The sequence below is a fragment of the Pristiophorus japonicus genome, chromosome 15 (assembly GCF_044704955.1).
Source record: "Pristiophorus japonicus isolate sPriJap1 chromosome 15, sPriJap1.hap1, whole genome shotgun sequence".
Lineage (NCBI taxonomy): Eukaryota > Metazoa > Chordata > Chondrichthyes > Pristiophoridae > Pristiophorus > Pristiophorus japonicus.
Window position 1 is genome coordinate 54,275,777 of NC_091991.1, and position 23,516 is coordinate 54,299,292.

General features: G+C 45.8%; 1 protein-coding gene across 1 annotated transcript in view; it reads right to left on the bottom strand.

The window, feature by feature from the left end:
* LOC139280760 (synapsin-3-like) overlaps positions 1 to 23,516 on the bottom strand; it is a 291,283-nt gene that overhangs the window by 182,835 nt on the left and 84,932 nt on the right. The window contains exon 4 of the mRNA XM_070900435.1: positions 10,841 to 10,932. Within this exon, the coding sequence (XP_070756536.1) occupies positions 10,841 to 10,932 (92 nt within the window). The remainder of the gene's footprint in view (positions 1 to 10,840; positions 10,933 to 23,516) is intronic.

A 23,516-nucleotide genomic window follows, 5' to 3' on the forward strand; every position in this document is an offset into this window, starting at 1 on the left:
GATGACTGTTATTATTAGGAAAAACATCTGCCTGTGCTCCACCAGATCCCTGCACCACACACAGATCTCAATCTGTAATGTTTCAGTAGACACCAGGGAGGCGAAATTCCCCTGTTGTGTGCCTCCTGTTAGCGCCTCTAGGGGGCACTAACAGAAATTGCGTGGGAGTTAGCGGACGCGTGAATCCATTAGCACCGCGCACCGCCACTGGTTGTCATGAGCCACTGCAGCAGCGATCGCCATGCGCAGCGATCCCTTTTCACCCCATGACAGCCCCTTTTCGCCCCATGGTGGAAATTGGCCAGCGCCCCACGAGGTTGCCACAGGCGATGCCCTCGACAGCCTCGCGGGTCACAAAACGGGCCGCACACCCATCGCGAGCCAAAAGTTAAAGGGGATATGCCATTTTATTTTCCTGACTCACCGGTCAGGCCGCTGAGCAACAATGTCACCGTGCCCAAGCCGTGATTGTACAGCCTGGCACTCCATTTTGGTGCTGGGCTGTGGCCACGGCAGCCCTCATCCCTGGTGGCCCAGTGGAGGCCATCAAAGGGCTTGCAGAGCCCACAGCATCTCTCCCCTTTAATGGAAGGGGAGCAGCGTTGAAACGTGTCAGCAGTATGCGGAGAGACCGCGTAACGTTGTGTGATGCGCCCGGGTAGCGCCTGCGCCGATCCTGCCCCGAAAGGAAGTGGAGCCGCGACATCCTGTGAGGGGCGGTAACCCCAATTTTGCCAATTTTGGTCGCAGGGATATTGCTTCTCAGAATTAATCAATCCAGCACCATTTGGCCACCAGCTTGGACCAAATTGCCTACAATTTGCTCTCTCACTCAGAGAAGCTACAAGAATTGCTGATGTGAGGAATAGAATGGCACACTGACTGACACACTGAATTATGAGATGCTCTTCTGACATGTAGGTTTAAAGCACCCCCTACTGCGTCAATATGAATTTTACTAAATTTTAACATAGTCTATAGGCTCCAAACCGCCTTTTCCAGCAACAGCCATTTTCTCCAAATATTCTACCTTTCTATCCCAGTACCAAACCTCCTTCTTTAAATATTTACTATTAGATAAATGATGTTTAAACTTAAAGATCTTAAAATGTTACAATTAAACATCACTTCAGGCAATTTGGCCAATCATAACAAAGAAATTCATTTTCATAAATATTTTAAAAAGGTTAAATTACTCAGACATGTCTCAAAATTGTAACAGGTTTATATTATTTTTATAAAAACTTTACCATGTAATTTCACGAGTAAGAACATTAGTAAGGTGCCAGAATCTTACTACCAATAAAAGCAATGGGTTTTGGCAGACTTACCACAAATACCCAGGAAAAACAGCATAAACGTTATGTACGCCATTTTTAAGAGACTTCCACAGCTCCCCTGTTGCAGTTATGGTGGATGAGCAGGAAAGCCCCCGTGGTTAGTTATCCCCATACTGTGTTAAATCCTTGACAATATTATCAGCAAGACCAGTGAAAATAACTGTTTTCCAACTTTGTGATTCTGCCTGTCCAGCAATTGTGTTAGGATGTTCCCTGACTTTTCTCATACTATGCATCAGTATCAATTAAGTTCACTCGATTGATTCCTGGGATGTGAGGTTGTCCTGTGAGCAGAGATTGAATAGAATGGGCCTATCTTCTCTGGAGTTTAGAAGAATGAGAGGTGATTTCATTGAAACATATAACATTCTTAGAGGGGTTGACAGGGTAGATGCTGAGAGGCTGTTTTGCCTGGATGGAGAGTCCAGAACTAGAAGTCATAAGGGGTCGGCCATTTAGGCCTGAGATGAGGAGGAATTTCTTCACTCAGAGGGTTGTGAATCTTTGGAATTCTCTACCTGAAAGGGCTGTGAATGCTCAGTTGATGAGTATATTCCAAGGCTGAGATCGCTAGATTTTTGGACACTAGGGGAATCCAGGGATATGGGGATAGGGCGGGAAAGCGGAGTTGAGGTAGAAGATCAGCTATGATCTTATTGAATGGTGGAGCAGCTCGAGGGGACATATGATCTAGTCCTGCCCATATTTCCTATGTTCTTATAACCCCATAAGTAAAATATCTGTCACATGGACACCATGCCTGAGATTCCATTAACTCAAGCTACGTAGAGTCCAGCCAGCATAGATAGGATTCTGGGCAAGATTTGAACCCAGATCCCAGAGGTGAAAATTCAGTACATCACCCAGTGGTCCAACAAACATAGTCAAATATTTTTTTTTAAAATCTCATAGATGTGGTGGTGCAGGTCTCAAACTACCACCCCACACCATGTCAGATCCTGGTGTACATTACTGAGTGGAGACCGGGCATTTTCCCAAAAGGAAAGAGAGAAAGATGGAAAAATAGAAAGAAGCAACCAAAGTCTCAGACATCCATGCACCTGCTCACAGCTGGTCAGCAATAGCAGAGGCCTAGGAGCTGGCTGCTTGCCTAACCTCCTCAGCCAGCAAAAAGTGCGGAGAGACATAAAAATGGAACAAGGGAGAAAATACTACACAAAATTTAAGAATATTTCATATCGTGAACAGCTTAAACATCATTCTCTCCCCAAATCCCCAACTTGTCCTTGTCCTGGTATAATCTTTTTCATAACAAGAGCTTGTTTGTAATCTTGAAATGGTTTGCTTTTCTTGGCTTGGTTGCAGCTTAAAATAATACAGGCTGTACTTTTCCAAAGGCAATCACCCAATCCTCGAGCAGTTCCCGTAGTCCGATCCAAGACCAAGTTCACAACCTCTTCATTGCACATCCTGTGCACAGTCCTTCACCCACCGAAGTGCCTCCCAGGCATCTGTGTGCAGATTACCTCCCACCATTGCCTTGCAGATTACAGCATTATACTTAATTCAGTAAGTAACCCCGCTCTTAGAACCATTATCACATAGCCATATAAAATAGAATTCAGTCTTTTTAAAAACCCTCTCCTTTATTTCTTCTTTTCTCAGATGCCCTGACTGACAGGATGAGCATGAATTTATTGTGGTTAATAGGAAATGTACAGGGGGAAGTCTCACTAAATGGTTTCTCTCTCTTTCTTTGGAAACTGCTTGGCCTCCAGCTGGTAACACTCCACAGTGAACAAATGAATTAACTTGTATTTATAAAGCACCTTTCTTGACCTCAGAATGTCCCCAAATGCTTTGCAGCCAATAAAGTACTTTTTTAAAAAAAAGTGTAATCCCACAAATAAAATGAATGATCAGGTAATCTGTTTTTGTGATGTTGGTTGAGGGTTAGATATTGACCGGGTCATCAAGAGAACTCTCCTGATCATCTTCAATTAGCACCCTGGGATCTTTTACAACCAGCTGAGAGAGCAGACACACTTTGTTTTAATGATTCATCTGAAAGACAGTACCTCTGACAATGCAGCACTGCCTCAGTAACGTACTGCAGTGTCAACCTAGATTGTGTGCTCAAGTCTCTGGAGTGGGGCTTGAATCCATGACTTCTGACTCAGAACATTACTGAGAGTGTGCTGCATAGGGAATAGGGAATAGGGAATAGGCTGCATGAGAAGGGACGGGCAAAAGATAGCAGGTGGCTGTTTTTTTACATATGAAACCAAGGTAACAAAGAGAATGCTTAAATCCATTGCTACTGAATGACTGGCCATAATCATTCTCACTTGTGGGAAGTATCAGACTATTTTGTTCTACTACAAATTGTGTTACCGATGACAATTTCACAACTTCGAATATAGGACATCAATTGTGTTCATTTTCTATAATGGTCCTTCAAACAATTCTGACATATATAGTACTATTGTGAGCCACCCACTGTCCCGTCCTTCTCACGTACCACCCCAAATTGCCCTTCTGTCTTCACGTGACTTCATCCTACACATTACCCCATCTGCTCTTCCAAGATCTAGTCTCCTTTGCATCCCCTCTTGCTCCGCCACCTTGGCTCTACAACCCTCTTCTAAAATCCTTGGCTTGGGTTCAGGTTCAAAATTATTAAAATTTTATCTTTCCACCCAACCCAAAGCCATCCATTTTTGGGGGTTAAAATTACCCCCATAGACTCTCCCAGATTATCTGTGGGGTGACCTTGAAACTAAATGTCTGTCATATAGTGCCCATTGCGCGAAGCAAGGTGGTAGCCTTCGTCTGTCTTGTTGAACATGAGCGGAGCTGTGTATGACCATTGCAAACAAAACCTCATGGAAGTATAAATCAGAGGTGGACAACCAGCATTGTGTGAGCTGCATGAAGGTCCTTTGTGATGGCTCTTTGCAACAACAAAATACAATTCAATTGCACTGCCAGACGTGAAGACCAATCACAATAAAGCAGGCAGCCTTCTTTTCATTCTGACTGCATTAAGTTATGTTTTGAATTAATGAATTAATTTTACTCTGAATGCACCACCCTATTGGGCAGCAGTGCATGCAGTACGCACTTGGGGTTTAATCGAACCAGTCACAGAAGCAAACAGCAGCATTGCCATGACAAGATGCTCTGTCAGACTTTGCAGCAGAACCAAAACCTGATACTGTTACTTCAACTAAAAGAGCTAAAAGTTTAAGGGAAAAGAGCAGCGTCAGTCTCTCATTCTTTCTCTTGCATATTTACTAAGGGAGAGAGTAGGGAACAAGAGACTGAGAGGGAAGCGAACATGGAGACTGAGGGGGAGGAGAGAAAAGGGAGAAACTAAGAAAAAAAGGGAGAAACTAAGAAAAAAAGGCAAAAGGGGAAATATGGTAAACAGGGGGCAAGAGGAAAGGAATGAGTAAGATTAAAAGGCGGCGATATGAGCAAGAGAGAGATAGAGATAAAGGCCAGAATTTTACCAGCGCTCAGAGGATGGGGTCGGAGGCAAGTCAGCTGTGAAATTTGAAATGATTGACAGCAGTTCACGACCCTGCTGTCAACCCACCTCCACGCTACTTTACCAGGTGTCAGGTCTGTCTGACACAGAGGCAATTGAGGTGATTAATACCTTGTTAAAAGGCTATTAAGCACCATTTTGAGTTGTACTTACCATTTTTCCAGCTTTTTGCACAAGGTTCACAGTACTTGGGGATCAGGTGTTCAATCAGTATCCATTCTTCTAAATACTTGACAGCTGCAAATGTGGTATAAAAGCTCCAATTTCAGAGCTGTTCATGTTCCAATTTCATAAGCTGCAGTTTTCAGGATTTGGAGCACAAAAGTGAGCTTTATGCAGGTTGGAAGTGTTTGGAGTAAACTCTCCATCCAGTGTCACCTCATTGGAACAACCTCTCTCTCACCACTGACAGATCGCTTCTGTCATCTCAAGTTCACCCACCATCTATTCCATCAGCATCAGTGCCCTTGAAACTCTCTCACCTTGGTCCTCAGCATCCCACCATGATCAGCACCAGGCACACCACCAACTGTCTGCACAATCAACACAGGACACAGGGCATCAACACCCAAGCACATTGCTGCCCAGGATGCCAGGGATGGCCTCACCATGACCAGATTTACTTCACTTGACACTGTACACCCTGGCTGCCACATGATGCGCCAGGTTGGCACCACCCTGCACCAACATTATAAAGTATCCCTACAATGCCCAAGCCAGTCCTTTCAGACTCATCACCATTGCAGCGGGTACCGTTAAGCCTCACCATTCACTGCAATTCACTAAGCCACTTCCAAAGGTGCACACAAATCTGTCCAAGAACGCAAAGTGTTGAAAATAAAGATTTCAATGTTTGACAGCACATTAACTGAAACTTTTCATGAGCATTGGCGAAAACACCCAAGTGCCTACCCTTGTGTGTTGTTAGTTGGTACAATTGGGCTAGGATCAAGGTGAGTGTGAGGAGTGGCTAGTGAGATCGGGAAATGATAATGTAGCTAGAGAGGGATGGGTGGAGGTCCAAGGTAAGTTGGTGTGAGTAAGGATATGTAGGAATAGGGTAGGGAAGGCAGAGAGGTGGGGATGTGATGAGTGGCACAACAGGATAGGGTTGAGTGTTGATTTGCAATAATGTTTCATGATCTATCTCCTGATGACATCACTGCTTATGCCCTCCTGTGCAATGTGCAACCTGGCTGCGTTGGTGTCCTGGGACAGTCTCTTCCACCCATGGTACGGGAAGAGAACCTCCCTGCGTGTTGAGTCATGAGAGCGCCCGAGTGCAGCCATGCACCTCTGTGCAGCGCTTGTCAGTGTTTGCAGCACCTCAATGCCGTAGAACATTGATAGAACAACTTTCAAAATCGATTTGGGCATGGTCCCTTTAAGAAAACCGGCTGATGATGCTTCATTAAATAACAACATCCGACCCGCTTCCTTCAATTGGCTGGTAAACTCGTTGGGCTGGCTTAACAGCCCCCATCAACATAAACTCACTTCTACTGAAGGAGCTGCAGCCAACATGGGGTTGGGAATCTGCTACATTCACATGAAACCTGCCTCAATAAACAGAATCATGGCCAAAGAGTGAGAAGTGCAAGAAACTACAATCTGGATAATTGGAAAATACTTGGTTGAAATCAAAGCACATGAAATTTTAGAAACATAGAAAATAGGTGCAGGAGTAGGTCATTCGGCCCTTCGAGCCTGCACCGCCATTCAACAAGATCATGGCTGATCACCCACCCCAGCAGCTCCCCCCCACACCTCCTCGACCCCCCCCAGCCGCAAGGACCACATCCAACTCCCTCCCGAACACATCCAATGAACTGGCATCAAGAACTCTCCGCGGCAGGGAACCCCACAGGCCAACAACTCCCCGAGTGAAGATGTCTCTCCCAATCCCAGCCCCAAACAGCCCACCCCCCATCTCAAGAGTGTGCCACGCCCCCGGCTCCGGATCCACCCAGCACCGGGAACACTCCCCCCACACGCAACCCGCCCTGTCCCGTCAGAATCCTTCCCAAATGCCGAACACCCCCGGATGTCGAGCCCCCAGCCCCGGCCACCCCGGAGTCACGCCCCCGCGACGCCAACCACACCACATCCACCAACCAGCATCTGTGCAGTCAACCCATCCACCCCACTCTGAACACTCCCCGCACCGAGGCACAGAGCCCTAGGCCCGCCCCTCCAACAAACTTCGCCCCCCCCCAGACCTCTGCTGCAATGTGGCCCCTCCTGTCCCCCGCCCTGGGTTTCTCCGCCCCCCACCTCCACCACCCCCACCTCCCCTCCATCCCCCACCCCCATCTCCCCTCCACTTCCCTCTGCCTCCCCAAACAGGCTCCCATCTTGGGGGCGGTAACCTTCTGGGGCAGGGAATTTTAGCCCCCAGCGTGGAAGTCCTGCTCCTGCTGCAGAATTGGCCTTACCACCCCTCAATGGAAGCGGAGTGCAATTTCCCACACTCCACTTCCTTTGGGGGCAGTTACGGGGGCACGACTGGATGCTCCTGTGACAGTTTGAACTGCTGCTCTCCACTCTCCCGTCCTGTGACGGTTGGAACTGGTGTTCTCCACTCTCTGATATGTGACATTTTCCTTTGTCTGCACCCTTGCACATTGGATTGTCTTGCCCAGAGAATATTGGAAAATTGAGCAGATCAGAGAGCAGAGAGATGTGTCTAAAGGACTCCACACAATTCCCTCCATTTAGATTAACAGGGCCCTGCCCCAGAGCACTGTATCTCACTATACACAGTCCTGCCCCAGAGCACTGTATCTCACTGTACAGAGCCCTGCCCCAGAGCACTGTATCTCACTGTACACAGTCCTGCCCCAGTGCACTGTAACTCACTGTACAGAGCCCTGCCCCAGTGCACTGTATTTCACTGTACAGAGCCCTGTATCTCACTGTACAGAGTCCTGCCCCAGTGCACTGTATTTCACTGTACAGAGTCCTGCCCCAGTGCATTGTATCTCACTGTACAGAGTCCTGCCCCAGTGCACTGTATTTCACTGTGCAGAGTCCTGCCCCAGTGCATTGTAACTCACTGTACACAGTCCTGCCCCAGTGCACTGTAACTCACTGTACAGAGTCCTGCCCCAGTGCACTGTACAGAGTCCTGCCCCAGTGCACAGTAACTCACTGTACGGAGCCCTGCCACAGAGCAGTGTAATGTCTGTAAGCATGTAATGTTTGTAGCTCCACACCGTGGATGTGGACATATTGTGTACTGCAACTGCAGATTTAAAAATAAACAGAACCAGGCAGATTCCGGAGGCTTCCGAGAGAGCTACCTGCCATGTTAGGAGCTGTGTGTGCTGTGCTCTGAATATATCACAAGCAGTGTATTTCACTTTACAGAGCCCTGCCCCAATGCACTGTATCTCACTGTAGAGTCCTGCCCCAGTGCACTGTATCTCACTGGACAGAGCCCTGCCCCAGTGCACTGTATCTCACTGTACAGAGCCCTGCCCCAGTGCACTGTATCTCACTGTACAGAGCCCTGCTCCAGTGCACTGTATCTCATAGTAGACAATCCATTGCATTCGTTCAAATATTGTCTGTTATGCTGGAAGAAATCAAAACAATTTGAACCACTGAATTCATTGTATCCTTTATAACCAAGTGGATGTGGGTCAACATCTGTCCAGCTCACGATGTTGCTGCAAATCCATGTGCTGATATTTGTTTCTGTATTTGTTTTCAACAGATATTACTAGGATTTTTTTTGTTTCATGGGCTATGTATCGTCATCTTCAGTATGACAAATATGCGACTCAATTCTACAGAGCTCCTGATGTACTAAGAGACATTTCAGGCACTTTAGAAGGTCAGGGACAGAAACAGAATGAATATCGAGCAGAAAGGTGAGGGGGAAAAAAAAAGTGGGGTAAAAATAGTCAGGGCGAAGGCTATTTAGGAGGCTTTTAAAAGCAGTGTGCAAGACGGCAAAACAGCGGGGTTGAGAGAGGAAGCTTTAGAGGGAAGGGGCAGAGTGGTTGAAGAATGGCAACTGATGAAGTAAGCTAGTATTGCAGGAGTAAAGAATACACGCAAGAATGGATGCACAAATGATGCTTCTGTTTCAAACTACCAAAAGACATTTCATTATTTTTCTCAGCCATGTGTTTAAAGTTCTCACACATGCACTTGTTCCCTTCCTGCCTCAATCACCCAGCCAAGTCTGTGACAAGACATAGTATAGAATATGTCTAACCCACTAAATGAGTCAGCAGACCATGACTGGACTTTTAGATGAATAGCTCTTTTTAAAACCACATTACAAGCAAGTGCTGTGTCTCAGCACAATTCAGGTCAAAACATCAGACATTTGTAAACAAACATGCCAATAATGACAACAGTGCCCCTTAATAGTTTCCAGGTGGTCCCACTGCATTGGAAGATCAGCCAATTTAGTCGGCCGATGCCATCGAGTCGCTAAAAACAGCTCTGGGCCCTGACTCCGTTAGGTGCATCGAGGAGGCTCAAGCACGTGGGGAGATCCCGTCCGAACTGACCCCCATCCGGACGGAATTCCTCATCGGCGCCAAACCCCGGAACCTCCCTCGGAGGCCGGCGCCTCACAACTTGAGCCGCCTCGGGGAAATCCCCTCCGTGCCTTTCAGTTCCGCGCGGAGGGGTTTCCTGTACGGGCTGCTCCTGCACACTCTCAACTTTGCCATCCTCGCCTGCCATCCGGACACGCCATGGCGTACCATCTTGCCGTCCGGAGGAGGCGGGGGTCCCCGATGGAGGGCACTCTATGCAGGGGTCCTCCCACTATTCGTCGGGGACTTGGCCTGGAGGGTGGTGCATGGAGCAGTGCCGTGCAACAAATTTTTAAGCCGGTTCACGGACTCCCAGGCTGCCTGCAATTTCTGCGGTCTGGAGGAGTCCGTGTTCCATGTTTTTATTGAGTGCACGAGGTTGCAGCCCCTGTTCCATTATTTGAAGGGGCTGCTCCTGAAATTCTGGCTGCACTTCAGTCCCACTCTCCTGATCTTTGGGCACCCTGTGCGGAGGGGAGCGGGTAGGTCCGAAGGCCTCCTCGTAGGACTGCTCCTGGGCACGGCCAAGGGTGCCATCAGCCGGTCCAGGCAGCGGGCGGTCGAGGGGGTCGTTCAACCTGACTGCCTGCCTCTCTTCCGCTCTTACATCCGGTCCAGGGTGTCCTTGGAGATGGAGCACGCGGTGTCCACCGGTACGCTCGCGGCCTTCCGCGAGAGGTGGGCACCGGAGGGACTGGAGTGCATCATCACGCCCGGCAACCAAATTTTAATTTGATTTTACGTTTTAAAGTTTAATTTGTTTTAAATGCCGGTGCTTTTAGTGTCCCCTTCCCTTTTATAGGGGGCACTGGAAAATTGTGATTTTAGTGCCCAAAAAAAACCCAAAAAAAAGAAAAACACAAAAAAAAAGGAAGAAAAGGACCTTGTAATGTCTGGTGTGTCACCCAGGTCGGGTGGCACGATTTAATGTTTTATGTTTTGTAGGTAGACGCTAAAAGAGTTCAGCCAATTTAGTCAATCATTACTGCTTGCATCGATTCAGTGCAATAAGGAATTGCTTGGAGTGAGCCAAGCTTGGCAATTGGCTGTTCACCAGAAAGAATGATAGGAAAAAAAAGGTGGACATTGTTATGCAGATCACATTTATTTTATTACTTTAGTTATTTTGATCGATCATGCCCAGATTTTAACCAATCAGGGACATAGTACTCAAGACAATACAGAGGAATCCATTTAATCCTTTAACATGCAAGTAAACGTTCCATGACATTTAATAATAACCTGCATCATGCAGTCAATTTTTTTAAACTCATAAAAAAGTCATTTGGAACCTTTTTTTAAAGATTCTTTTCTTTCCTACAGAGGTCCAGTTCTCTAGTCGACAGTTAGAGAGTGTTTAACACGCACAGCTCTTTCATAGGAATCCCCACCGAAACAAGCCTCAAAACAATTAGTTTCCGTTGCCCTACCTGACCACCTTAGTTCCATTCCGGATCAGCTGCATGTCGATCATACATCCCCCATTCACGTATGATGCCAGATTCAACTCTGAGAACTCTGCCTGTGTTAATAATTGTAAGAGATAGCGATGAGTTTTAGTGCACCATTTGATACAATATCCACAGAGCTAATATAGGTAGCTGCAAATCTCACAGCTTGAGCGCAAAAGATTAACTGCTAAATAAGTAGAGAGCATCACCCGACTGTGGACCAATGAGCTGGACAATGTTACAATGGTTGATTAAATTCTGTTCAACCACGTTCCATTCAGCCCAACTTATGCTCAAAGAAATCTGGTCACTCCTTTAAAAAAAAGATCAATTCAGGATTGCACGGCAGTACCCATGTACTAAGCCAAAAGATGGTGGGACTGAGGTTTGAACAACAACTGCCTTCAGTATATGAGCTTTTGATCTCAATACTACAGGAGAGGAGACAATAAGGAAGAGAAGGCAAGGTACCAGGGGTCACTCTCCTGTATGTTCACAACCAATTAAAGAGCATCAATGCCAGGCCTTGGACAAATCCATCAGGCTGCTATTATAAGCTGCACGAACATGTGGGGACAGGGAAACAATGAACATTCAAAGAGAAAAAAGAGGCATGATAGCTTTACTACCTCATTAGCAACAGGCAGTAAATAATTACCACTCTACATGGGACTGTTCACTGGGCACGTAATGCTCACATGAAGGTTCTTACAAATCACAAGCAGGTTGGTGATAATCATCAGCTTTTTTTGATTTTTCACATTGTTAGAACCCTTTATGAGTTGGCTTTACCATCCAGAGTATAGAACATATGTTGAGTTTGATTGACTCACATAACTCTGAACTGGTCATCTCCCCAGAATGTGTACGACCTTTCCCCACAGGTACTTAAGTGTGCCAGACAACATCAACCTCTAATCCAAAACTACAACATGCCACACATGAGCGTAGAAACCAGCTGGCAACCGACATGAAGCATTTCACAACTGCTTAAAAACCAGCAGCAGGGTGGAAGGTTTCCTCTTTCACCTCGATTCTTCATTTCCCCCCCAAGGTGGAGACCCCTCACCATTCTCTCCCAATGGGACACAGCGAAAACCTTCTAATCTCACATTAAGTTGACTCTGGGCTGCAGATGGTTACAGAGCACATCACTACAAAAAGACTAGAAAATGTCAGATGTATCTTCTAGTCTTAAAAAAAGAGAAAAGAAATGTTTAAAAACCAGGAGGCAGAAAGAGTAATATAGTAATTTCAAGAAGTTAGATGCAACATGATCTCTAACTCAAAAACGACACTATAAACTGCTCTAGGTTCCCTTTCATTTATTATAAATCCTGCTGAGTCCTTGCTGTGTCACTTCCTGACAATATAAATGCATCTAGTATTTGCCCGTAGCATATATGGGATTCACTAATCCTCTCTAATATACACAGGCTCAGCCATTCCCCTGTAATGTACACAGTGTTTATTAGTCTTTCAAATACACACAGAGACTGTTCTTCCCTATAATACGCCAACCTCTGCTATTCCCCTTGACATGTAGTGAAATAAAACCAGATATAACTGAGTTAAAACACATGATAACTTCAGTTCAAAACCTAGGCTTCAAAGATGTAGTCTGCCATGACTCTTGCCTCCTGAAAAACAATTGAATTAAGTCCATGCTTTTCACAGGTCAATACATGGTCTAATCCACATGCCATTCCAGCATGTCACACATCCACTCACTGTATGCCTGCCATGGCCGAGGAGCTGGTGCTTAACAACACGACTGACTGTTCCGGTGATGATTGGTATATGGGAGTAGGACAGGCTGGCTGTTGATGATGGAAGTGCTTACATTTGTTTGGCTTACACTACAATTGGATAAAAACTTGCCACATTTTGGTCTATATTTCCTGTATAATGATCCTTTCAGTGCAGGGGTAATTGGGCTTTCTTTGTACACGTTCATTAGTCACAGTGTCAAGTCCTGGCAGAGAGCATGTCTCCGGCCTGCCAACCATGTGTGTGATAATTGCCATCTGTTTACTGCCTGCTTGGCACAGCTTGCTTCAGGAGAAGCTGATTCCACACTGTCCACCAAAGAATAGGCACCCTTGGTCTGATCTCAGCAGTAGATGGAGCTGCAGCAGCCTCTGCGTCCCTCTGGCTGCCGTCCCAACAGAACACCCATGGATATGAGGGGAGAAAATTTTAAAAGAATCTGATATGTGTCTATGTTGTCTTATTGCCTATCTGGCCAATGCGAGTGAGGTTCCTTAAATGATTGTGTCTCAATAATGCTGAGTACTGGTCACACAGTGGGCAATCGGGCTTTCTACAATACTCAGTATACCTAGTGGTAGTTTTAGAAATACAACACAGAAACAGGCCATTCGGCCCAACCAGTCCATGTCATTATCTGCCCTCCATGTGAGCATGAAGCAGGGAAGCTTGGTGTAGTGGTAGTAATGCTTCCATGACGATCTAGTGTGCACGATAAGTTGCCCAATGGCCACATGGTAATGGTGCATCCATGTAATCTATGGGATGCAACTGAAACTCACTATGTTTGTTATCAGTTAATGGGAGGCTCAGTTTGTGCTGTGTAAATGATTTTTTTCTTCCTTATCTCCACCCCTCAACAATTAGATTGAGATTTGTGATTCAAATTCAGTCAAGGTAAATGGTGGAAGACGGAATAAAAGACAAAAATAAATTCCATACAGGTAATGTACACCAAAGTGTGGAAATGTACATTTCAGTGAAACCATTTATAATGCAAGCCATCTCCTCCTCCATTATCAACACCCAGTCTGTCCTGCCCTTGAATACTAAATCCTCCATCACCACAACAGTCAGTCGTGGTACAAAAGCAAAATACTGTACTGCAGATGCTGGAAATCTGAAATAAAAAAAGAAAATGCTGGAAACATTCAGCAGGTCAGGCAGCATCTGTGGAGAGAGAAACAGCGTTAATGTTTCAGGTGATGACCCTTCGTCAGAACTAGTAAAAGTTGGAGATGTAACAGGTTTTAAGCAAATGCAGGGCAGGGAAAGTGGGGAGGAGAGGTAAGAACAAATGGGAAGGTCTGTTATTGGATGGAAATCAGGAGAAGATTAAAAGACAAAAGATATGATTTTACAAAGCAAAAGGAGATGGTAGTGTGACAATGTTGTGTATGCAATAACTCAATGGACTGAGTACTGTAAACTCCGACCAGGTACAAACCTGGCTCTACTTTATTAGGGCCCAAAGTGCCTACATTACAAGATGGCTGGCCTTTTATACCTGGACCGCACACATGTGCACATAGCCCAATGACCTCTGATAGTGGCGCCACCTGGTGGCTAGTAAAATCATGCATACATACATGACAGACAAGTAAAGAAACAAAAGATGAATCTAGAAGAGGAATAAATGGGAATGGTAGCATCATCAACAGCTGCTATGTGAAAAAATAGGGGCAGAGGTTTCGATCTGAAATTGTTGAACTCGATGTTGAGTCCATAAGGCTATAAAGTGCCTCATCGAAAGAAGAGGTGCTGTTCATCAAGCTTATATATTAGCATGGATATAGGATTGGCTAATGAACAGAAAACAGAGAGTCGGGATAAATGGTTCATTCTTGGGTTGGCAATCAGTAACTAGTGGGGTGCCGCAGGGATCAGTGCTGGGACCCCAACTATTTATAATCTACATTAACGACTTGGAAGAAGGGACTGAGTGTAACGTCGCCAAGTTTGCTGATGATACAAAGATGGGAGGAAAAGCAGTGTGTGAGGAGGAGACAAAAAATCTGCAAAAGGACATAGACAGGCTAAGTGAGTGGGCAAAAATTTGGCAGATGGAGTATAATGTTGGAAAGTGTGAGGTCATGTACTTTGGCAGAAAAAAGAGCAAGTTATTTGCTAAATGGAGAAAGATTGCAAAGTGCCTCAGTACAGCGGGACCTGGGGGTACTTGTGCATGAAACACAAAAGGTTAGTATGCAGGTACAGCAGGTGATCAGGAAGGCCAATGGGATCTTGGCCTTTATTGCAAAAGGGATGGAGTATAAAAGCAGGGAAGACTTGCTACAGTTATACAGGGTATTGGTGAGGCTACACCTGGAATACTGCGTACAGTTTTGGTTTCCATATTTACGAAAGGATATACTTGCCTGAGAGGCAGTTCAGAGAATGTTCACTAGGTTGATTCCAGAGATGAGGGGGTTGACCTATGAGGAAAGGTTGAGTAGGTTGGGCCTCTACTCATTGTAATTCAGAAGATTGAGAGGTGATCTTATCGAAATGTATAAGATTATGAGAGGGCTTGACAAGGTGGATGCAGAGAAAATGTTTCCACTGATGGGGGAGACTAGAACTAGGGGGCCACCCATTTAAAACTGAGATGAGGAGAAATTTCTTTTCTCAGAGGGTTCTAAATCTGTGGAATTCGCTGCCTCAAAGAGCTGTCGAAGCTGGGACATTGAATAACTTTAAGACAGAGATTGACAGTTTCTTAAACGATAAGGGAATAAGGGATTATAGGGAATAAGGGATTATGGGGAACGGGTAGGGAAATGGACCTGAGTCCATGATCGGATCAGCCAAGATTGTATAAAATGGCGGAGCAGGCTCAAGGGGCTGTATGGCCTACTCCTGCTCCTATTTCTTGTTATGTTTTTTCATTGAGCTTCATTGGAACAGTGTAAGAGACCGAGGACCAAGAGGTCAGAGTGGGAGTGGAGCGGAGAACAGGCGAGTTGTGACAGGCCAGTTGTGGTGTTAGGTACCAGGGTCTTCCACAGATACCTACTCAGGATATCTAATTCAGCTGACCTACTCTTGTACCATTTATACTATCTAACCGAGTCTGTGTAATTTTACCTAAGCATCAACCCACTCTAGGTAACGAACCAAACTTAATTCTAATTCACAGTTAAACACAGGTTCTGTGTTTTCTCAGGGCAAGAGTCAGCTGGTTGTTTAAGTCCAATTGTTCAAGTAAATTACCCTCAGAAATAAATCAAAGTTAAGCTTACACTTAATGAAAATTGTACAAGTTTACATTGTGACTCCTCATTGACAAATTGCCAAGCTCAAAAGCTTCTGTTGGTAGTTTTGATCTGTTTATATTACATCCAAGAATACATTAAACTACAACTCTCTGGTTGAATCATTAATCCATTCCTCTTCTAGCACCCTTTGTACTGAGTCCAGTTCCCATTTCAGCCATATTGCAAGAGAAATGGAGGGAACAGCACCAACCCCTGTGCATTTTTTGACCTCATACATGTCAACCGTGATGGATTATGGAGCATCCTCCTCAAATTCGGCTGCCCTCCAAAGTTTGTCACCATCCTTCGCCTGCTTCACGATGACATGCAAGCCGTGATCCTGACCAATGGATCCACCACAGACCCAATTCACGTTCGGACCGGGGTCAAGCAAGGCTGTGTCATCGCATCAACGCTCTTCTCGATCTTCCTTACTGCAATGCTCCATCTCACCCTCAGTAAGCTCCCCGCTGGAGTGGAGCTAATCTACAGAACAAATGGGAAATTGTTCAACCTCCACTGCCTCCAGGCCAGATCCAAGGTCGTCCCCTCCTCTGTCACTGAATTATAGTACGCAGACGACACTTGCGTCTATGCCCAATCGGAGGCCGAACTCCAAGCCATCTTCAGCATCTTTACCGAAACATACGAGAGCATGGGCCTTAGACTCAACATCAGGAAGACAAAGGTCCTCTGCCAACCTGCCCCCGCTACACAGCACTGTCCCCCGATTATCAAAGTCCACGACGTGGCCTTGGACAACGTGGACCATTTTCCATACCTCGGGAGCCTACTGTCAACCAGGGCGGATGTCAACGATGAGGTCCAACATTGCTTTCAGTGTGCCAGTGCAGCCTTTGGTTGCCTGAGAAGAGAGTACTTGAAGACCAGGACCTCAAACCCAGCACCAAGCTCATGGTCTACAGAGCAATAAATGTTGGGGAAGTCCAGAACCAGGGGACAGAGTCTTAGGATAAGGGGTAGGCCATTTAGGACTGAGATGAGGAAGAACTTCTTCACTCAGAAAGTTGTTAACCTGTGGAATTCCCTGCCGCAGAGAGTTATTGATGCCAATTCATTGGATATATTCAAGGGGGAGTTAGATATGGCCCTTAGGGCTAACAGGATCAAGGGTATGGAGAGAAAGCAGGAAAGGGGTGCTGAGGGAATGATCAGCCATGATCTTTTGAATGGTGGTGCAGGCTTGAAGGGCCGAATGGCCTATTCCTGCACCTATTTTCTATGTTTCTAATACCCACCCTCCTATATGGCTCAGAGACATGGACAACATACAGCAGGCACCTGAAAGCACTGGAGAAGTACCATCAACGCTGCTTCCGCAGGATCCTGCAAATCCATTGGCAGGATAGACGCACCAACATCGGTGTTCTCGCTCAGGCCAACATCCCCAGTGTCGAAGCATTGACCATGCTCGATCAGCTCCGATGGATGGGCCACATCGTCCGCATGCCCGATACGGGACTACCAAAACAAGCGCTCTACTCGGAGCTCCAACACGGCAAGCGGGCCCCAGGTGGGCAGAGGAAATGCTTCAAGAACACCCTCAAAGCCTCCTTGAAAAAGTGCAACATCCCCACCGACACCTGGGAATCCCTGGCCCAAGATCACTCGAAGTGGAGGAAAAGCATCCGGGAAGACGCTGAACACCTTGAGTCTCTTCGCCGAAAGCAAGCTGAAGCCAAGCGTAGACAGCAGAAGGAGTGCACGGCAACCCAAGCACCCCACCTACCCGTTCCTTCAACCACCGTCTGCCCCACCTGTGACAGAGGCTGTAGGTCCCGCATTGGACTCTTCAGTCACCTGAGAACTCACTTTTAGTGTGGAAGCAAGTCATCCTTGACTCCGAGGGACTGCCTAAGAAAAAGAAGAAGGAGAAGATTGATGCCACATCCCAGTCGCATTCAAAATAGTAAGGGCAGCTGTCACCAAAGAGATCAGGAGAATGAATGAGCTTTGACCGAGATCAGGATGGACAGGGAGTGACTAAATGCTGTATTACTTGCAACTTCATTATTACTAGAGTGACTTGTGCATTCTTAAACTGTTTGAGAACTTTCCTGAGATCAGAAAATTTTTCTTTCATATATTTATTATTTTATCAACACCACACACCATGCCAGCAAAGATGAGAGATAAGTACCATATAATGGTACAATAGTGGTTATGTTAATGGACAAGTAAACCAGAGGCCTGGACTAATGATCCAGAAACACAGCAGCTGTGGAATTTAAATTCAGTTAATTAAATAAATCTGGAATGAAAAGCTAGTATCAGTAATGGCAACCATGAAATACCAGATTGTTGTAAAAACCCTTCTGGTTCACTAATGCCCTTTAGGGAAGGAAATCTGCCGCCCTTACCCAGTCTGGCATATATGTGTCTCCAGACCCACAGCAACACAGTAATGTGGTTGACTCTTAACTAGCCCTCTGATATGGCCCAGCAAGCCACTCAAAGGGCAATTAGGGACGGGCAATAAATGCTGGCATTGCCAGCGATGCCCACATCCTATGAATACATTTTTTAAAGTAATATAATAACAGTTTCAGATGAGAGAAGACTATTGGTCCATCCCACCAGCTATTCACAGTATTCCCTTGGTGCATTTCTAATAACCCTGAATCCCATTTTTTGGCAAGAACCTTCTAAAAACCAATTAAGATTTCTTGTTCTGCCACCCGTGCCAGTATATGGTTACACAGAGTTACTTTGCCAATGCATTTTAACACATTACCATCTCTTCCCTATCTGCTAGATCTATCATCCCCTCAAAGAAATTCAATAAATTAGTAAAACATGATTTTCTAAGACCATGCTGACTGTTTTGAATTATTGACCTTCAAGATGCTCCATTATGTTATCCTTCACAATACTTTCAAAAACATTCCCAACAGTGGAAGTAAGCCATGCAGGTCTACAATTTGTTGGTTCATCCCTTGCTCCTTGTTTTGAAGATGGGAGTGACATTCGCTATTTTCCAAGCCTCTAGGATTTGGCCTGAGGGAACTCTGAAAATCATCCACAAGTGATCTACTACCAGGTCCAACTACTTACGGTCTCTGTGTAATTGACAGCTAGGAGATTATGTATGAAAAGCCTGAGAAAGCCTTGGGGATTCCTTACCCCCCTTCTTTCAAGGGTATTAAGGGATACGGAACCAAGGCGGGTCGATGGAATTAAGATACAGATCAGCCATGATCTAATTGAATAGCGGAACAGGTGCGAGAGGCTGAATGGCCTACTCCTCTTCCTATGTTCCTTCCACACCCGTTCAAACCCATGAGAAATTGCCGAGTCTGTGTTCGGCTCTTCTGCCCACGACAGTGTGTCTGCAATCCCGAACTCACTCCGGGCCAGTGAACAGCATGCCATGGCACAGCGAATGGAACTCTGAGGCTTAGTGTTGGCTGACATCAGAATGTCACTGTGAACTTGGTCAGAAAGAATGGGAGGTTTAATAGAGACATTTAATTAGTTATTTTAAACAGATGTTTTTAACCAGCATCATATTACCACGTAAAAACATCTGGCAGTAGAGATAATTGAAAGGTTGTAAACAAACCCAGGACACAGTAAGGGCCGCAGCATGATTTGCCAAAATGATGCCCGAGTCAGTTGTCTGAATTCTTTTATATAATTAGCCTCAACCTCCTTTCCAGTGTGCTGCAACAGGACAGTAACATGTCACGCAAAAGGGTTACATTCCGGAAACCATCCTGATTAAGACTGCTAATAAAATGAATGTCTAGCCTTTCATTTAGGAAGATCAGACAGGGTGTGGGCTCCACCAAGATTCATTAAGAGGGCCAGATGTCTTACATTACTAATTAGACGTCTTCAATTTCACTTAATTGAAGGTTCCGTCCATTCTATTTATTTAATGGGAAAGGAACAAGCCCTGTGCTCACAGACACACATGCACCCTGAAGTAATTCCCATATGCCAGTACTAACTTTGTACTAGTGTAAATAGTTAAAAAATGTAGTAACACCATTTGAGGATTAACAACCTATATGTTCCTATGTTTCATAACAATGTGAAATTACTCATTCTGGGAACACATGGGTACTTTTGATGTGTGTGGAATAACACAGGTAAAACATGTCAGGAGGGGTAATGGTCATACGCACATACATTCCAGGGTTCCTACTCCCAACACAGGGCGTAGGAACCCTAGCTGATTATTCCTAATACTTGCTCAAGGCTCTGAGGCCAATCATATCATATCAACATAAGAATATAAGAATTAGGAACAGGAGTAGGCCATTTGGCCCCTTGAGCCATTCAATACGCACTATCACTAGGGGGGTAGTGATGGAACTCAAGGTAGACAAGTCCCCTGGTCCGGATGAAATGCATCCCAGGGTATTAAAAGAGATGACGAAAGTTATAGCAGATGCATTCGTTATAATCTACCAAAATTCTCTGGACTCTGGGGAGATACCAGCAGATTGGAAAGCAGCTAATGTAACGTCTCTGTTTAAAAAAGGGTGCAGACAAAAGGCAGGTAACTATAGGCCAGTTAGTTTAACATCTGTAGTGGGCAAAATGCATGAAGCTATCATTAAGGAAGAAATAGCGGGACATCTAAATAGGAATAGTGCAATCAAGCAGACGAAGGGGAAATCATGTTTAACTAATTTACTGGAATTCTTTGAGGATATAATGAGCATGGTGGATAGAGGTGTACCGATGGATGTGATGTATTTAGATTTCCAAAAGGCATTCGATAAGGTGCCACACAAAAGGTTACTGCAGAAGATAAAGGTACGTGGAGTCAGAGGAATTGTATTAGCATGGATAGAGAATTGGCTGGCGAACAGAAAGCAGAGAGTCGGGATAAATGGGTCCTTTTCGGGTTGGAAATCGGTGGTTAGTGGTGTGCCACAGGGATCGGTGCTGGGACCACAACTGTTTACAATATACATAGATGACCTGGAAGAGGGGACAGAGTGTAGTGTAACAAAATTTGCAGATGACACAAAGATTAATGGGAAAGCGGGTTGTGTAGAGGACACAGAGAGGCTGTAAAGAGATTTAGATAGGTTAAGCAAATGGGCTAAGGTTTGGCAGATGGAATACAATGTTGGAAAATGTGAGGTCACTTGGGAAAAAAAAACAGTAAAAGGGAATATTATTTGAATGGGGAGGAATTACAACATGCTGCGGTGCAGAGGGACCTGGGGGTCCTTGTGCATGAATCCCAAAAAGTTAGTTTGCAGGTGCAGCAGGTAATCAGGAAGGCGAATGGAATGTTGGCCTTCATTGCGAGAGGGATGGAGTACAAAAGCAGGGAGGTCCTGCTGCAACTGTATAGGGTATTGGTGAGGCCGCACCTGGAGTACTGCGTGCAGTTTTGGTCACCTTACTTAAGGAAGGATATACTAGCTTTGGATGGGGTACAGAGACGATTCATTAGGCTAATCCCGGAGATGAGGGGGTTACCTTATGATGATAGATTGAGTAGACTGGGTCTTTACTCGGAGTTCAGAAGGATGAGGGGTGATCTTATAGAAACATTTAAAATAATGAAAGGGATAGACAAGATAGAGGCAGAGAGGTTGTTTCCACTGGTCGGGGAGACTAGAACTAGGGGGCACAGCCTCAAAATATGGGGGAGCCAATTTAAAACCGAGTTGAGAAGGAATTTCTTCTCCCAGAGGGTTGTGAATCTGTGGAATTCTCTGCCCAAGGAAGCAGTTGAGGCTAGCTCATTGGATATATTCAAATCACAGATAGATAGATTTTTAACCAACAAGGGAATTAAGGGTTACGGGGAGCGGGCGGGAAAGCGGGTAAGTGGCCAGATCAGCCATGATCTTGTTGAATGGCGGAGCAGGCTCGAGGGGCTAGATGGCCTACTCCTGTTCCTAATTCTTATGTTCTTATGGCTGATCTCATCTTGGCCTCAGCTCCACTTCCCTGCCCGCTCCACATAACCCTTCACTCCCTTATCGCTCAAAAATCTGTCTCTCTCCATCTTAAATATATTCAATGACCCAGCCTCCACAGCTCCCTGGAGTAGAGAATGCCAAAGATTCACGACCCTCAGAGAAGAAATTACTTCTCATCTCCATTTTAAATAGGCGGCTCTTTATTGTTCTGGCTGAGATCAGTTTCCTCAGCACAGGCCAGGGACCTGGGACCTTCTGGATCTGTATGGTTCAGTGCCATATTAGGTTGTGCATTATCTACTCGAGGAAATGTCATGCCTTCCTGTCCCCCACCCCGTCCCCTGACATTTTTACCTGCTCCCTTCCAGAAGGAGCTGACTGTCGCTGGGTATGGTTTTTCAGTGCAGATCACCCTCATTAATGCACCCAATCTTCATCTGTGAGTCTAGACAGTGACATTCAGCAGGCTGTTGGCGCAACAGTGTTTAGCATCATAACTGGGCTTGATCCTGTTCTTATCCGTCATCTACATTTTCAGCAGGGTCACTGGTTAACAACCAGGAGCAAAAACTCCAGGCAGTTTATTCCCCGTTACCTAGACCTACAACACTGACACCAGCTGCAACGCTCCACCTGTTGCTTCATTTGATAACTGCTAAGTTGCACCAACGTAGGATTGAATCTGGGGACCTTGGTGCTGCAACAAGGCAGCGCCTGAGGCACTTGGCCATCAGAGAAGCTAAAAGCAAGCTTTTTCATTTTTTATTGATGATTGGTACCAGTGCCAAGATATCTGCTGTTCCAGGCTATTGCTGCGGTGTCCTCTCTAAGCAACTGCGGCTCTACACACTAATCCTGAATTATTGTCCTGTCCTGAGGACGTGATCAGCAGTGGCAACTGCAGTCAGAAAACTGGCTCGAAGGTATCGAATCTAGCTCTCAAAGGGCAGTCAGCTCATTGTAATTGCAGGGTACCACGGCGTTGGGTCTGTGCAGGGCTGACTGGAGTTGTGCTCATTATGGGCCTGAAATTGGTGAACTTACCGCCGACTGCCGTTGACATTCCTCTGCAACATCTGCCCAGTGCCACTTTTGACATGGCCTGGAGTGGGCGGGAGAGGAGCCCCGCCGGGAAGTGCCCGCTGACGTCAGCAGACGGCCGAGTAGCATAAGTGGACTCCCTCCCACCGAGATGCGATATTCATGTGGGCGGGAATTGGCGGCAGAACAGGGGCGGACCACTGGCTGGAGGCTGGTCTGTCCCTTACAATAAGTAGGAAGATCGTGAGATAAAGGTTAGTGAACATTTTTTAAATTGTTTTTTTCCACAGCGGCTTTCCTTGATGGGGTTCCCTGAAGGTCTTCCAATAATTTTTTTATTTTTTGCTAATGATTTTTTTTTCAGGTCTTCGACCCTCCGTGGGCCTGACTCCATCCTCGGCGGCACTTGGGTGGCAAGCTCTTCTGCCGCCGAGAATGAGAGCTCCTGTCGGCTGCCGGCCATATTGGCAGCGTAAGTCCCTCATTTGTTGCTCGCCGACCTTCAAGGGACCTCGGCGATTAATATCCCACCCAAAGAACCGTCAGGTACCTCGGCGGGCAGGATTTCGGCGGGCAGAGGCCTTCATCAATTTTGGGCCCATGTTTTTCAATTACATTCTTCGATATACATTTTCACTCCTCACTATTTTATTAATGGACCCTTCCTCAGAG